The sequence below is a fragment of the Lampris incognitus genome, chromosome 19 (assembly GCF_029633865.1).
Source record: "Lampris incognitus isolate fLamInc1 chromosome 19, fLamInc1.hap2, whole genome shotgun sequence".
Classification (NCBI taxonomy): domain Eukaryota; kingdom Metazoa; phylum Chordata; class Actinopteri; order Lampriformes; family Lampridae; genus Lampris; species Lampris incognitus.
In genome coordinates this window covers 9,254,868-9,270,057 of record NC_079229.1, presented here as the reverse complement: position 1 = coordinate 9,270,057, position 15,190 = coordinate 9,254,868, and the positions used below count along the sequence as shown (strand labels likewise).

The window sequence follows — 15,190 nt, the reverse complement described above, 5'->3', positions numbered from 1 at the left end:
AGATGTGGGTATATGTCCTGGTTGCTGCACTAGCGCCTCCTCTGGTCAGTCAGAGCACCTGTTCGGGGGGGGACTGGGGGGAATACCATGTTCCTCTAATTTGACAGGTACAATTGGGGATAACTACTATGCTACTATTGGTCACTCACCAGGATAATGTCCGAGTTGTAACATCGTATCACCTGCCATGTTACATGATGGCAGCCTAAGTTTTCTGGCTCTGCTGGGACTTCATCAGATCCTAGATCAGTCCAACTCGTGCCCACAAAGTCTGCCCGAAACCTGGGTGTCATGATTGATGACCAACTAACCTTTAAGGCTCATGTGGCCTCGACTGCTTGGTTGTGCTGATTTGCCCCATACAACATCAGGAAATTTAGCCCCTACCTGATTCAGCATGCAGCACAACTGCTGGTACAGGCTCTTGTAATATCATGCGCTGACTACTGCAACTCCTTACTGGCAGGTCTCCCTGCATGCACTTTCAAACCTATCTCTATAAGAGACGGCGTGTACTTCAAGGAAAACACTTTCCTGTCAGGTGATGATTTGTAAATTTGTTTAACTTTATACATCGATAATTTTGACCTTTGTAATGCCCTAGGCACATCACGAAAGAAGCACAAATTGTGTAGTGTATATTGGATTCTGAATAACTTGCCACCAGGCACTCATTCAACACACAAGATCTTTTACTTTAGAAGAGCATGGCGTGTTCATCTCAAAGCTTGGAAAGTTTGTCAAAGGAACGGTCCATAGTGTTGCGGCTCACAATTTGGGAGCCCACAGATTGGCTGGTTTTGTCGAGGGCTTCTCTGGGAAGTGTATTTGTCAATTTTGTAGCGCTCAGAAAGTAGATATTCAATGAAAGGATGCTCAGTCAGTCGCTTTTTTGCTTTGAATAAGAGAAATACATGAAGCACATGTGAAGTCTACACAGGAAGAAACAAATTGCTTTGGAGTGAAGAGAGGGCGTATTTTAACTGAAAATCTCCACCATTTTCACATTAGCACAGGCTATCCCTCAGATATAGTGCATGATTTATTTGAGGGTATTGTCCCATTTGAACTGGCACTGTGTTTTTTGAGTTTTCTGATCTGTAAGAAGTATTTCAGTCTTGAATAAATTAACACACTAATCCTCACATTTCCTTATATGTGGAGTGATTAAAAAAATCGATCTCACATCATACCAGAACAGCTATTCATGTAAGAAGACAATAGGTGGCAACGCCCATGAAATCTGTAACTTGATAAGATTGCTTCAGTTTCTAGTAGGAGACTTGTTACCTGAGGGTAAGCTTGCTTGGCAAGTCATATTAGACCTCAGGGAAATTGTAGAATTAGTTGTGTTACCTGTTCACATTAACGAGACAATTACCACACTTGATGTCAAAGTGTCTAACTACCGACAGAGACTACTTGAGCTTCACCCTAAACATAGCTTTTTTTAAACAAGTGGCCTGACACAACTTCAGGAATATTGCACTCTCACTGGCAGCCAAACACCAGCAATTGATCAGTTATCACATATATTCATCCAGTCTCAGTACATCAAATTTGGAAGTTACAAATGTCTCCACAGTCAAATCCAGTCAAGTCCATTGTATTTGTGTAGCCCAATATCAAAAATTACAAATTTGCCTCAGGGGGCTTTACAGCAACACAGCATCCTGCCCTTCGACCCTCGCATCACAGTCCAGGTTAATGTTCTGAATACGGAAGTTGTGTCGGGTGGCAGGCAGAAGTATCCAGATATTTAGGAGACAGCCCTCAGCACTGCTCCCCCTCAATATCCAACAGCCCAGTGTCAACCGTGGGAACCTTAAAATTTCTGGGAACTACCATTACCAAGTGAAGTAGGAGACCAACATCAACTCCATCCTCAAAAAAGCCCAGCAGAGGTTGTTCTTTCTGCAACAATTGAGGGAATCTGGTCTGCCACAGGAGCTGTTGGGTCAGTTCTATACTACAGTCATTGAATCTGTCCTGTGCACATCCATCACGGTCTGGTTCGGAGCAGCAACAAAACAGGATAGGAACAGACTGCAGCGAACAGTAAGGATAGCAGAAAAAATCATTGGCCCTTCCTACTCTGCACGACTTGCACACCTCTAGAGCCTGGAAATGGGCAGGCAGAACCAGCACAGACTCCCCACACCCAGGACACAGTCTTTTTGAACTCCTACCCTCTGGCAAGCGCTACAGAGCAATGCATGCACACTTGGTCAATAAATGTGATTCTTATTCTGATTCCGATATCAGTCAAGTTCATTCAGTCATTCATCATCAGCCGCTTCTCCGGGGTCGGGTCGCGGTGGCAGCAAGCTAAGTAGGGCACTCCAGACGTCCCTCGCCCCAGCAATGCCCTCCAACTCCTCCTGGGGGATTCCAAGGCATTCCCTGGCCAGACTGGACATGTAGTCCCTCCAGCGAGTTCTGGGTCTACCCCGGGATCTCTTCCCAGTTGGTCGTGCCTGGTAAACCTCCAAAGGAAGGCGCCCAGGAGGCATCCTAATCAGATGCCCGAACCAGCTCAACTGGCTCCTTTTGATGCGAAGGAGCAGCGGCTCTACTCCAAGCTCCCTCTGGATGTCCGAGCTCTTCACCCTATCTCTAAGGCTGAGTCCAGACACCTTATCACTCAAGTTCATCTTGCAAAAAATGTCACCACTAGATGAATTACAGAAATTGAATGCTAGCTGCATTTGGTTCAACTGCTGGAATGCCTGAATTTGCAGAGTTTCTACAAATGTGAACAATAGGAGACAAGTAGTTTCATTGTTCGTTTATTTTGTGCTTGATATACAGACATCATTTTACAGCCTTTGAGTTGACTTCGTCACTGGGTAGAGAGGTTGCCTGGGTTCAGCTGGAGGAACTGACTTGACTGCTATCCACTTGTGGCCTACACAGTTGGAGCTCAACGTATGGTAACCCACACGTTGTGCTGAGTACTTGCTTGTTTCACTCTCTGAACTTCAATAGCTAAGTCAGCAGACGTGGGTCGCCCCCTCTATTGCTTCCTTTGTTGTGAACATCAGATGGGGGAGGGTTAAGCTGTGGTACTTTCTGGTATTTAAACACACAGCTGCACTGTAGTGTCAGTGGAAGCATCAGTCCTTGTGTGTCAGCCCTCATTGGGTAAAGACCTGTGAGTATACCTGTGCAAGTCCACCGAGCAAGGACAATGACTGGTAATTCCCTTTTCTACTATTCTCTCTCTTTGCCTGCCTCACCCACCATGTGCTACAAAGACATCCCTGCCATTTACCGTTATCGAAAAAATGGCATCTGTCGAAGACAATTCAACCCTGAGAACCTCTATTCACCCAGGAAAGCCTCCTCTACTCACTCCTCCTTCACTTTTGGTTTATGGAATTGCCAATTGGCTGTAAATAAAACAGAATTTACCAAAGCACCTGCTAATCTGTCAGACATTCAGGTACTAGCCCTGACTGAAACCTGGATATGTCCAGAAAACACTGTCACACCGGCCACAGTCTCTGTTGACTCTGCTTTCTCACATACACCCCGGTCTGTTGGGCGTGGAGGCAGTACGGGTGTACTCATTTCCAAAAACTGGAAATTCACTAAGCTTTCTCCGCAAAGCAACAACTCCTCCTTTGAATACCATGCAATCATGGTTACTGCTCCTATTAAGCTATTTGTGGTTGTCGTATATCACCCACCAGGGTGTCAACTGCAGAACTTTGTAGTCAAACTAGACATGTTACTCTCAGCCATTCCTGACGACGACACACCACTGATTTTCATGGGAGACATGAATACCCTGATTGACAAAACCCAAGCGACTGACTTACTATCTCTTCTATCCTCCTTTGACTTCAGACAGGTCCCCACCCCTCCTACACACAAAGCAGGCAATGCTCTTGATTTGATCTTGACTCGGAACTGCTCCACAGCAAATCTGACTGTCACCCCCCTACATCTGTCAGACCACATCTTTATTAAGTTTACGGCCTCGTTACTGGAACATCCTCATGTTCTTCCACAAAGGGTCTCCTTCCACTGAAACTTCCAGTCCCTTACACAGACTCAGCTCTCCAATGAGGTATTGGCTTCAATGCTCCTCATAATGAATTCTCTTCACTCCCTGTCAATGAGGCTACAGACACACTCTGTTCTTCATTAGCCTCTTCTCTTAACAATCTCTGCCCTCTAGCATCCAAACCTGTTCGTAATGCCCCCTCCCCCCCAGTCCATCACCACTGAGGTCATCAGAGAGCAAAGGGCGGGGCTAAGAGCAGCAGAGAAAAAATGGCATAAAACCAGAGTCCACTGACCTCAGTGACTATCAGCGTCTCCTAGCATCATTCTCCTCCAGCTTAAAAACAACTAAGACCACTTATTATCAGAACAAGGTCTGTGGCACTACTGATGCTCGGTTTTTTTTGCTTTTAACTCACTCCCCAAGCCGCCTCCTCCTCTGACCTCCACTCTGCTCACTCCCGACATTTTCGCCCCATACTTTCCTCATTCTCTCTCCTGACTGGGGAGGAAGTCCCCAAGCTTCTGCTGGACTCCCATTCCACCACCTGTCCAATGGACCCGATACCATCCAACCTCCTACAGACCATTTCTCATGCACTTAACCCCACAGTCCCACACATAATCAACCCCTTGCTTACAACGGGTGTGTTCTCCACTGCATTTAAGCAAGCTCGGGTCACCCTGCTGCTCAATAAACCTACACTCAACCCGGCCCAGGTTGAAAACCACATACTGCTTTCACTCCTACCCTTTCTTTCAAAAATACTTGAGCGCACAGCCTTTAACCAAGTCTCTGAATTCCTTTCTGAGAACAATCTGTATGCTCTGAATCAGTCTGGCTTTAAGCGGGGTCACTCTACCGAGACTGCACCCCTATCAGTAATAGAATCGCTGCGTTTGGCTAGAGCTGCTGGTCAGTCCTCAGCTTTACTGCTGCTAGATCTGTCAGCTGCCTTTGACAAGGTTAACTACCAAATCCCTCTCTCTACACTCACTGAGTTTGGTATCTCAGGCGCTGCCTTCCACTGGTTCAAGTCCTACCTCTTGGTGAGATCTTTTAGAGTATCTGGAGGGGAGAAGTGTCCAAACCGCACGGCTTATCCACAGGGGTACCTCAGGGTCAGTGCTCGGTCCCCTCCTCTTCTCAATATACACCTCCTCACTTGGTGCAATCATCCACTCTTATACCATTGCTATGCTGACGATACCCAGCTCTTCCTATCATTCCCGCCAGATGGCCTCATAGTCTCGGCACGGATACTTTGCTGATATCTCTGCATGGATAAAATAACACCACCTTTAGCTTAACCTATCTATGACTGAGCTCCTTGTCATCCCAGCCAGTCCATTCTTACAACAATAGATCAATATCTAACTCAGATCAACCCAACTCATGCCCACAAAGTCTGCCCAAAACCTGGGTGTCATGATTGATGATCAACTAACCTTTAAGGTTCACGTGGCCTCAATTGCTCAGTCATGTCGATTTGCCCTGTACAACATCAGGAAAATTAGACCCTACCTGTCTGAGCATGCAGCACAACTCCTGGTACAGGCTGTTGTTATATCATATGTTGACTACTGTAACCCCTTACTGGCAGGTCTCCCTGCATGCACTTTCAAACCTCTGCAAATGATCCAGAACGCGGCGGCGTCTGGTCTTCAACCAACCCAAAACAGCACGACACTCCGCTGTTCATATCCCTCCACTGGCTCCCAGTTGCTGCCTGCATCAAATTCAAAACCTTAACGCTCGCTTACAAAACGGCAACAAAAATGGCTCCCCTTTACCTGAACGCCTTCATTCAGGTCTACACTCAGTCCTGCTCACTATGTTCTGCCAATGAAAGGCAACTGGCACTTCTGCCACAACGGGGCCCGAAGTCACTGGCCAGACTCTTCTCTTCTGTAGTTTTCCAGTGGTGGAATGAGTTACCAAACTCCATTCAATCCGCTGAGTCACTCTCCATCTTTAAGAAGAAGCTAAAGACCCAGCTCTTTCTCAAACACCTCCACACCTGATGGTGTAAAAAAAAAAAAAAAAAAAATATATATATATATATATATATATATATATATTCGCTTCTATGCACCCTATGCATTGCCTTTGTGCACTGCCTGTTGACACCTATGTCCTACTGGACTCGAACCTAGTTTTTTTTTACACTTACTTGTGTTGTTGCCTCCTAACTAGATCCTTGCTTGTGTTGTATTAACTCGCAGATGTGCGTTGCTTTGGATAACAGTGTCTGCTAAATGAAATTGTAAATTGTAACACTTAAGTCAATCAATGAAAGTCAAACTTTAACACTCATCAGATTTTGTTGTGACAGCTGTCCAAATGTGTTTTTGCAAGGCACCTAGTATGTGAATATACAAATATCTGTTGATTTGAATTTTACATGTGTACTATAAAAAATATTAAATTCAAATGTTTATATTTTGGCCTGCTAGGAAGCAGGGGCCTATATGTTGTCGTGTCAGTTGGTCAGTCTGTCATCAGGTTCAAAGTGAAAAATCTCAAAATCTATTTGGTGGATCACCATGAAATTTGGTGATAACATTCATGTTGCCTAGATGAAATGTGTCAATTTAGGTGACCATATTGACCTTCCCTTAAGTGCCACCAGTAGGCCAAATTGTCAAACAAAAACACATTTTTGGTTAGTAACTCCAGGAATAATCAAAGCAAAGACACCTTCTCTATCTTATAACACTTACTGGGATAAGAGCCTAACAATCATGTTAATATTTTATTTAATAACAAGACTAATACCTGTCCTCTTTATGAGTTTGTGTCTCCACTGACAAAGCAGGATGGCAGGACCAGTTAGCTTCAGAGTCCTTTTTGGAGATGAAGATGATGCAAGAAAACTAATCACTGAATCTGGAATACCGACGATTGTAGATGAATTGGCTTTTTAAATTAAAGCCTTTTTTTGGAGTGACAGAGCAGTTCAGGCTTGAGTACAAAGATGTAGACTTTGGAAGTGAATTTCTCTCGTCAATTTCAGACATTCAGAATCAGAATCGGATTTATTGACCATGTAGGTTTACACATACATGGAATTTGACTCCGGGTTCATGGCTTTCACAGTATACTTAACATAGAATAACAACACTACAACACAAGCTTTAGACTTAACCACAAGGATTGACTCATCCAGCCGAAATAAGAGGTGATAAAGTGCAAGGGTGCAGAGAATATATCAGAGACGTTGAAAAGATGTTAGCAGGTTACTTACATACATGCCTGAGGTAGATGGACATGACAGAGTGTACCAATATACATACTATGTACAGTATATACAACATAGTTGTATTTATTTGACAGTGTTAAGCGTTGATTTGAATGACAGCCTGCGGAAAGAAACTGTTTTTAAATCTGGTTGTTTTGGTGTACAGTGCTCTGTAGCACTTACCAGAGGGGAGGACTTGGAACAGGTTGTGACCAGGGGTGTGATGGGTCTGCAGTGATGTTGCCTGCCCGTTTCCTGACTCTGGAGATTTCACACTTTTCACCCTCTGGCGACAACACACAACCATCTGCACCCCCTGCCAGGGTTTTGGAATGGTTGCAATCACAGCATTGTAAGATGGCAACATCTGTCGCTGTGACTGCACCCATTCCCAAAATCTCTGTGAATAGTACACTTTACCATCGAGACTCTAGTTAATGCTCACCGCAATTTGCATATGAAATCGGTTGTTGTTTTTGGTTATTATGCCACTGTATTGTTTATAAGGGTGGGGATACCTGCAGTCAGTTGAGACTGAAGAGGTCACTGAAAATGAGTGATGAAACGTGTCTCTCTCAATAAATGTTGTGTCCAGATGAACTGATTCAACTTGCTGTGATTTTCTTAGTTGGATTATTGAGTATACATAAAGACGATGTTATTCTATGTTAAGTACACTGTGACAGTCATGAAACCGGAGTCAAATCACATGTGTGTGCAAACCTACATGGCCAATAAACTTGATTCGGATTCTAAAAGTGTGCTTATCAAACCTGCAGTAAAACCCATTTAGAGTGTTAGCCAGTTGATGGTTCCCTGCAGTGCGGGGGGATGGTCTCCTGTATTTGGTAATGTCTTTCAAAGCTCTCCAGACTGATGATGGGTCGTTGGCAGAAGACCTGTTTTTTAACTTTTCAGAGTAGCACCTTTTTGCCGCTCTGATCACATTTGTGAGTGTATTTCTAGCTTTGTTGTACCGGATCCTATTTTCTACTCCTGTAGGCTTCCTCTTTGGCCTGACGAAGCTGTCCGAGTTTTGCTGTGAACCAGGGCTTATAGTTGTTGAAGGTACAGAAATTTTTGGTGGGCACACGCATGTCGTTACAAAAGTTGATCTAAGATGTCACAGTGTCGGTAAGTTCGTCCAGGTCTATAGATGCAGCCTAAAAAACAATCCAAACACTGCAGTCAAGGCAGGCCGGCTCCAGTTTTGACTCACTGGTCCATTTCCTCACAGTTTTAACCACAGGCTTTGAGGGCTTTAGTTCCCTGTAGGTTGTAGTTACCTGTAGTTTGGGAGGAGATAAATCAGACAGTGATCAGAGTCCCAAGGCTGCACGGGGGACAGAGAAATAGGCATCCTTTAATATCGTGTAGCAGTGATCCAGAGTGTTTTTGTCCCTGGTGGGACATTTGACATGCTGTCTGTAATTTGGCATTTCGTGGCTGAGGTTTGCTCTGTTAAAATCCACAAGGATAATGAGAAGGGAGTCTGGATATTTGTGCTCCATGTTTGTAATTTGACCAGCCAGGTGTTTTAGCGCCTCTTTAACACAGGCCTGGGGTGGGCTATAGACACCAATCAGAATAAATGATGAAAATTCCCGTGGTCAATAAAATGGTTTACAGTCAATGAAAAAGGTCTCTAAGTGAGGGCTGCATGATTTCGACACTGTGACATCTGTACACCAACCTTCATTTACGTAGAAACATATGCTACCCCCCCCCTTTTTATCCCAATAGCTCCGTTTCACGGTCCGCACAGAGAAGTTGGAACAGCGGCAGATGAAGTATACTGTCCGGTATGTGCTCACTAAGCCAGGTTTCAGTGAGGCACAGGGCAGCAGATCTGGAAAAGTTTGAGTTTTTTCCATTTATAAGCAGCAGTTTGTCCATCTTGTTGGCCAGAGAGCGGACATTCACCAGGTGGATTGACGGGAGCACAGTTCAAAATCCCTGCTGTCACAGTTGTACAAACACGCTAGCTTGCTTTCCCCCATCGGCATCTCCGTCAGAGTCCGCACAGAACTGCTGTACCCCCAGCCAAAAGCTCAGCAAGACTTCCGTCAAAACGTTCAGTTAAAGTCAGTAAAAAAAGTCTGTTCAGTTTGTCCAGTGGATAGCTGGAGGCTTAAATGTTCTTCCCTGCTGTATGTGATCAGTGAGTGGGTGCTGGAAACTAAACAAACAAAAACAGAAAAACCATCCATAGGGCTATCTTGTTTTGATTTCAAGATTGAAGTACTGTGAAACTGGTGTACTTACCTTGTGAGGCTACCAGCTCTATAATTTCCTCAGCTCCACCCACTCCACCCATACCTGCTTCACAATCCGTGACTACCCCCAATGCATCTACTGGCTCCTCATCACAACAACCAAATGATTCAGCATCCATTGACTCGTATTGCAGCAATGACACCATCATATGGTCATCTCCTGAGTCCCAGTCCTGCCCTTGGCCTGAAACCTTTGTAATTAATGCCACACTTTTCATATTGTGCCGAGATGCTGCTCCAGAAGGGAAATTATGATTTTAATGCAACTGGGACTCTGCTATATCTTATCACAAAAGTCAGATATGATATTCTCAAAAGTATTGCAGAAGAAATTATCAAGTACACAGCATATCCAAGGGATGATCAGTTTGAAGAAGTTGCTGAGTCCTTGTTACAGACCCACCCATGTTCGCATGAGAAAGGAACTTGCACTAGGTATTGTGGATGGAAGTACTACATTAAGATCAAGATGATGAACATCCGCACCAAGCTTGGTCGAGCTGGACTCCCAGAGGTCATTGTCAGTTCACTGGAAAACAAATGGAGAGGTCAGGGGACACCAGGATTGCTCTATTGACTGAGGTAAAAAAAAAAAAAGAAAAAGAAAAAAAGAAAGAATAACGAGGCTGTGATCAAGGAAAAAAATGCAGCGTAACATCCCGTACAGAAGTCAAGAAGTTCTCTAGCAGTCAATGATTAGAAGTCCGAAACAGATGGCCAGCACTGTTTGAAGCTGGTGAAATAAGTGTAGTAAGCCACTTGTTTGAAATGTAGATGAAAATCTTGATGCAAATTGCATTCAGTGTTATACATCTTCTTAGAAGTCAAGTATATCCTGTCTTTTCTCCTCTCTTTCAGGTCAACTTGGAGTTCATGCGTATAACAACTGTTCCTCTAATATCAGAATTCATTGAACTGGACAGATACACTGATGACCTGATGAAGGTTTTCCGTACCAGAGGAGGTTCTGCAGGACAGAAAATCCACACCGTAATGGCACTGACAGCTAAAGTAAGTGTGTTTTATTATATTAGTTTTTAAGGTGTCAAGCCACAAGCTGCTGGAATGCTAAGGATTTTTTTTCTTTCTCCTTCTATCCCACCTCCTCCTTATTCCTTCTCCTGTCCTTTCTTTTCTTCAGATTTCTCCCCAATTGTACTTGGCCAGTTACCCAACTCTTCCGAGCCGTCCCGGTCTCTGCTCCACCCCCTCTGCCAATCCGGGGAGGGCTGCAGACTACCACATGCCTCCTCCGATACATGTGGAGTCACCAGCCACTTCTTTTCACCTGACAGTGAGGAGTTTCACCAGGGGGGCGTAGCGCGTGGGAGGATCACGCTCTTGCCCCCAGTTCCCCCTCTCCCACAAACAGGCGCCCCGACCGACCAGTGGAGGCGCTAGCGCAGTGACTAGGACACATTCCCACATCCGGCTCCCCACCCGCAGACACGGCCAATTGTGTAGGGATGCCCGACCAAGCCGAAGAAGGTAACACGGGGATTGGAACCGGCGATCCCCATGTTGGAAGGCAATAAAGTAGACCGTTACGCTACCCGGACGCCGTTCATGAAGCAGATCTGGGTTTGTGAATTCCTATTAACAAACATTCACCACCTTCTGACTCTTGGGTTTTATGCCCGGTCAAATTAAATGAGGTAAACGAAAACAGCCTTCATAAGATCAACAACTAACCAAGATAAGACAGATATTCATGGCATATGGATGAGGTCGTTCTGCACCAACATTATTTTTACACAACAGAAACGCACGCAATTTCTCACACATTTCACCAAACAGCATTTCTTTCGTCTGTGTCTCTGTACATTGGCAGAATGGGATCATACAGGGGAAAGTAGACACTGCTCTAATTGGCCACTCATCCATTTTGCTTGGGAACTAAAAACAAATAGCCTTTGTGCCAAGATGGGACATTGTCTCTAAAATCTGACTGGTTGCTTAGCAGCAACCAGTCAGGATCAAACTTCACTGAGTTCCTGCCAAGCCGCCAGCATGCCTTGCATAGCCAGGTATCCCATCATGCCCTGTGCCAGCGGTTAGCCGCCTTTCAATCAAAGTGAATGGCGGTGGCGACGTGGTTTCCAGTGCAGTCAGCCTTAGTGATCAGCATTCAAAAGGCCGCAGCTCTCCTCAATACGATCCAGCCAGTACCCCTTCTGAGGATACTTCCTCTCCCACAGTGCAACAGTATAAAACAGCCCTGCCCCCATCCGGCCAGTTTTCACTCCAACCCTCGTTTAACACACCCGATTTACCTACTGACCAAGACCTTGATGAATTGAGCTGGATGTGTTACATTGGGGTTGGGGTGAAAACCAGGAGGAGGGGAGCGCTCCAGCAGCTTTAAACTGTCCTTCCACTGTGGCCGTTCGTTCCCCTCCTGCCCCATGAATCAACTTCATAGAGAAATGATTAGCTCACGCTCATCGTTTCACGTCTCCGTCACCAAGCGTGCTGTCATTTTGTCCACTGAGGACTTCAGCGCCAAAGATCGTTAATTTGTCTTAAGATGTGTGTTTTCAATCACCCTATTAGGAAGGAGCTGTCCCACTTCCTCAAACTGAGGACAGATCAATGTGTCAAGTGTGTGATGACGATGACATGTCTGAGTGTATCCACGGCCTTGTGTGTGTGTGTGGTGGGTTGAGGGAGGTGCATTGATGCCTTACCTTGTAGACCTGCCCATAGGTTCCATTGCCAACAAGTTCCACCAGCTCAAATATACCAGCTGGGTCCTGCAGCGAGAGAGAGAGAGAGAGAGAGAGAGAGAGAGAGGGGATGGACAGAGAGGAATACAGAGGTTAGTTTGACAAGCAACCAGAATTTTGAAGAAACAGACAAAATGGACCTGGAAACGTCATCTCACACACTCACACACACACACACACACACACACCTTTTTGACCAATACAGGGCCAGTACTGGTGCTGGCTCCTGGACCCGGCCTTGAACCATTCTCAGAATTTACACCACATAAAAACCGTTTCTCGGCTTGATTCTGGCCCGTTTCCCCATCAGTCTGGAACCGAGCAGGGATGTCAGGGACGGTCGTAATGTAATGTCATCCCACCTAAAGACAAGCTCAAAGTTTGTCAATTTACGATTGTCCCATCGACGTCGCCATAATGTCACCAACATCCCATCACGGCTCGACTTTAATTTCGGATGCTGTTGCTACAGAAATGAATGCACCTCCAAAATACAGTCATCAAACCTTCAACAAAGGTATGACGTGGTCCAGTACAGAAGGGGTAACAGACACCCACAAACGCCAAGCCCCTCTCAACACACCGTCTCTGATTTCTTTCTTTTTTTGGGCGGGGGGACTCCCCCCCCTTTTCTCCCCAATTGTACGCAGCCAATTACCCTAGTCTTCCGAGCCATCTCAGTCGCTGCTCCATCGCGGGCTACAGACTACCACAGGCCTCCTCCGATACATGTGGAGTTGCCAGCCGCTTTTCACCTGACAGTGAGGAGTTTCACCAGGGGGACGTAGCGCAAGGGAGGATGACGCTATTCCCCCCAGTTCCCCCTCCTCCCCCGAACAGGCGCCCCGACTGACCAGAGGAGGCGCTCATGCAGCGACCACAACTCATACCCACATCCAGCTTCCCACCCGCAGACACAGCCAATTGTGTCTGTACCCAGATAGCATCTGGATGTGGCTTAGTTCTGGCCCAGATCTGGCAAACAGGAGCGGACCGCCCAAGTGCCATCATTCCACGCGGTACGTGGGCCGGATGAAAGTGTCGGTGTGGGACGGGTCCGGGCCACAGCAATTTTGCTATCTGGGTAGGGACACCCGAACAAGCCGGAGGTAACACCGGGATTCGAAGCGCTGATCCCCTTGTTGGTAGGCCGGAATAAACCGCTACGCTACCCGGACACCCCCACCGTCTCTGATTTCTGATATTACCCAATCACTGAACAATCTGGATCAAACCAATTCAACACTGTGTTTATAGCTCAACCTTTATTTAACACTGGGTTTTCTCACCCTTTCAAATGAAATAGTAGGAATTTTCCATCTCTACCCACCCAAGACACATTAGTGTCAGTGTTGGGCTAAGATTAGCTTTCATGTCTTGTTGTTATTGTACAGTACTGATACCAATCTGTACCTGCTCTCACCGCACAACTACTGTTAAGCTGTGACTCAGCCAGAGAACGGTTCTGTGACTTTCCAAGGTCAGTTCAGAGACAAAGAAGGAAAACAACAAGAAAAAATATCTTTTATTGGCCCTTCGGTAGGGTTACAACTGGTGATAGGAATTTCTCAGTTTCCACAAGTCATTGGCCGTCACTCGGGGTCGAGAATGACTGTCCTCTCTCTGGGTCCCTCTGGGTCTTCAGGTGCACGTAGAGGCAGATCGTGGAGCTGCATAATGGGAGGACGCCTGTGCGTGACAGCTTTTTACATGGAGTGCCTGATGCGCCTGCAGCCACCACACGGTCCTTGGCAGGGGGTGGCCAGAGTCCAACGGCACGGAGAACCAAGACGGTTGGGGTCCACCCCTCTGTTGCAGCCTTCATCCGCCTTCACCGCCGTTGTGACCTGGAGACATCTTCCGCCAGTTCTGCTGTTGAGGTCTTTGTTGGATCATGCTTCGCCTGGAACCTCCCCCTTGACCTCTCCGCCTTGGGTGACCCTACCAGGAGCCAAGCTCAGGACGGCATAGCTCTTGAGATCATTGGTACACATAAGCTTCTCCACCATGGCAAGGTGGTGATCCAGAAGAAGACACGCACGTGCGCGCACACACACACACATAATTCGACGCACACCTAAACAGCCCGTGAGAGGGGTTATGGGTAGCACAGAGCACACCTGTGTGTGGACTAAAACAGATGAGAGCTCAGGTTTGGCCACATTGAACCAGGCCCGATCACCATGAGTCCTGGCACCGGCCACGTTCCCATCAAGGCTTTCCGATTTCAGTTTTCCAATTGCAAATAAGAAAGCCTTTAATGATAACCCCTCAGATTTCTGAATACCACCAACTCAGTTTTCAGCCTGCGGGGATGAAGTTGAGCTGGTGATAAAAACATCACGTGATTAAAAGACCATGGAAGTAGAATTCCTCACAGCTCCAGCTCTTAGAAAAGCAGGGAAAGGGTTTACAACACATTTTTCTAGTGCTGTATTGCCCCATGCACGAGGAGAACGTTTTTTTTTCTCTTTTTTGTTTGGATTCCCCCCCCCTTTTTTTTTTTCTCCCCAATTGTACCCAACCAATTACCCCACCCCACTCTTCTGAGCCGTCCCTGTCGCTGCTCCACCCTCTCTGCTGATCCGGGGAGGGCTGCAGACTACCACATGCCTCCTCCGATACATGAGGAGCCGCCAGCCGCTTCTCTTCACCTGACAGTGAGGAATTTCGCCAGGGGGACGTAGCACGAGAGGATCACGCTATTCCCCCCAGCTCCCCCTCCCTGCCGAACAGGCACCCCCAACCGACCAGAGGAGGCGCTAGTGCAGCGACCAGGACACATGCCCACATCTGGCTTCCCACCCGCAGACACAGCCAATTGTGTCTGTAGGGACGCCCGACCAAGCGGGAGGTAACACGGGGATTCGAACCGGTGATCCCCGTGCTGGTAGGCAACGGAATAGACCGCCACACCACCCGAACACCTGGTGGT

The 15,190-nt window shown here is 46.5% G+C and overlaps 1 protein-coding gene across 1 annotated transcript in view; it reads right to left on the bottom strand.

The window, feature by feature from the left end:
- The window catches only part of tnikb (TRAF2 and NCK interacting kinase b), a 117,161-nt gene that overhangs the window by 94,642 nt on the left and 7,329 nt on the right, over positions 1–15,190 (bottom strand). The window contains exon 2 of the mRNA XM_056299595.1: positions 12,217–12,282. Within this exon, the coding sequence (XP_056155570.1) occupies positions 12,217–12,282 (66 nt within the window). The remainder of the gene's footprint in view (positions 1–12,216; positions 12,283–15,190) is intronic.